The sequence below is a fragment of the Ostrinia nubilalis genome, chromosome 14 (genome assembly GCF_963855985.1).
Source record: "Ostrinia nubilalis chromosome 14, ilOstNubi1.1, whole genome shotgun sequence".
Lineage (NCBI taxonomy): Eukaryota > Metazoa > Arthropoda > Insecta > Lepidoptera > Crambidae > Ostrinia > Ostrinia nubilalis.
The window spans coordinates 1,408,101-1,410,104 of record NC_087101.1 but is presented as its reverse complement, the minus strand read 5'-3'; the positions used below and the strand labels follow the sequence as shown (position 1 = coordinate 1,410,104).

Here is a 2,004-nt window from a genome sequence, read left to right as displayed (position 1 = left end):
TTTAACCGGGCGGGTAATACTGCAAACATGGCTATTTGTGCGGGCTGTACGAAGATAATAAGACCTAATCAACACAACATTAAATGCACAAAATGCTCGAGTACTTTCCACTCGCAATGTGTAAACCTACAAGACGCAAAAAAGCTCTCAGATGAGGCAAGAGCTAACTGGCTTTGCCCACTTTGCCAATCGAAAGCGCCTAGATCTGATAATACAAACACACCGATTCGGGCGTCCGCTTCCTGCGGCGACGACTGCACCACTATTACACAGCGAGACGCTCCCGGTAGGACGGACAATGAGAGCTCCCCTTTAACCGCCAGCGACTCAAACTCACTGAGTACATTAGCATCGGAGATGAGACTCCTTCGGGAAGCCGTTTGCGATATAAAAGCTCAAATGACATCACTGGCTGAACACATCACCAAATGTAACACCCGGCTTGACGAGTATGAAAATAAACTGATTGCGACGGAAGAACGATTGCACGTCCTAGAGGAGAAATCAGTAACTATCAATTCACTACAAAACACCATCACTATCCTGCGGGAACAGCAGCGCTCTCAAGCACAGGCATCGCTGAGGAATGAAGTCGAAATATTAGGAATTAACGAAATCACAAACGAAAACCCTGTACATATCGCACTAGTGATATCTCAAAAAATCGGCCTTCCACTCAGCGACGCGGATCTGGACTTCGCCAAGCGTGTAGGGCCCCTCCGTCGGAGTAAGGATGACCCCTCGACTGGCGACCCCACAGGGGATCAACCGCGCCCACTGGTGGTTAGATTCCTGCGCCGACATCAACGGGATGAATTCCTGAAAGTGGCTAAAACCAAACGCAAACTCACCTGCTCAGACATCGAGGTACCTGGCACCCCACGATCTCTTTACTTCAACGAACGTCTTACTCATGAAAACCGGCAGTTATTTCGCTCAGCCCGCCACCGTTGCAAGGGATCGGGCTTTAAATACTGTTGGACTAAGACCGGCACTGTCTACATCCGCAAACAAGATGGCAAACCAGCGATCGCAATTAAAACAATGGAGGACCTACTTCGCCATGTCAACCCCAACGACTAACCCCGCTAAGTACCACGGTCCTGCTGTAATTAACACAAATGCCCCCTGGCTCTGTAACGTATTGTATAATTTGCATAAATCGATTTTCTCACTTCTGTTATCCTTAGTGATAACGGTAATAATGATAATGCTTAAACTTAAACTTAGTCACTTACTTCATATGAAAAAAATACTTCTGTCTCACTCTGGTTCACTTAAACAACACACACTTCTCACCAACGTTCTCACAATTACATTCAACAGTATGTGCACTCTAAACTCATGCTTTCGTACCTGCGAAATGACTAACAAATCTCTGAAATATAAACCATATCAATTTCAAGTCTATAAAGATGGTTTCAGTTAGTTTATCTAATGACATTGACGAGACCATAACAATAGATTGTCATTCGCACAGTACCATGGAATCCTGTAAAAACTTCTTCGACTCAGAGACATACAATTTTAAAATAATATCACTAAACATAAGAAGCTTACAACATAATTTTGATGACTTTTCCGTTGCACTAAAACGTCTTGACTCAAGCATAGACGTCATTGTTCTGACGGAGTGCTGGTTGTCGGAGGCCTCCATTATAGACGTACTACCCGACTACAACTCCTACCGCTCAGTGAAACAACTAAATAAAAATGGCGGTATCGTAATCTATGTGAAAAACTCCCATACTAACTGCACAGTTTCCAATGTAACTCTTGATGATGCCGACTGTCTACTAGTATCTATAAACAGTTTAATAACAGTTTTGGGAATATACCGCTCCCCTTCAATCTTATCGCTGGACGCCTTCTTAAGCTCTCTTGATGGGCTACTGCTTCACCTGCACAGCAGCTCCTGTCTGGTGGTTGCCGGAGATATGAATATTGATATTTGTAACTCCTCAAATAGTCAACTCCCGGAATACATGTGTCTAATGGCCTCCC

At 44.3% G+C, this 2,004-nt stretch overlaps 1 protein-coding gene across 1 annotated transcript; it reads left to right on the top strand.

The window, feature by feature from the left end:
* The first annotated feature begins 399 nt into the window (after positions 1 to 399).
* LOC135078285 (uncharacterized) lies at positions 400 to 1,083 on the top strand. Its single transcript, XM_063972883.1, has one exon. It carries the CDS (start codon positions 400 to 402, stop codon positions 1,081 to 1,083), a length of 684 nt encoding a protein of 227 aa, XP_063828953.1.
* Positions 1,084 to 2,004: the final 921 nt, after the last annotated feature.

What these genes read in the sequence shown, in the direction of transcription:
- LOC135078285 (XM_063972883.1), top strand. Translation starts at nt 400, where the DNA reads ATGACATCACTGGCTGAACACATCACCAAATGTAACACCCGGCTTGAC.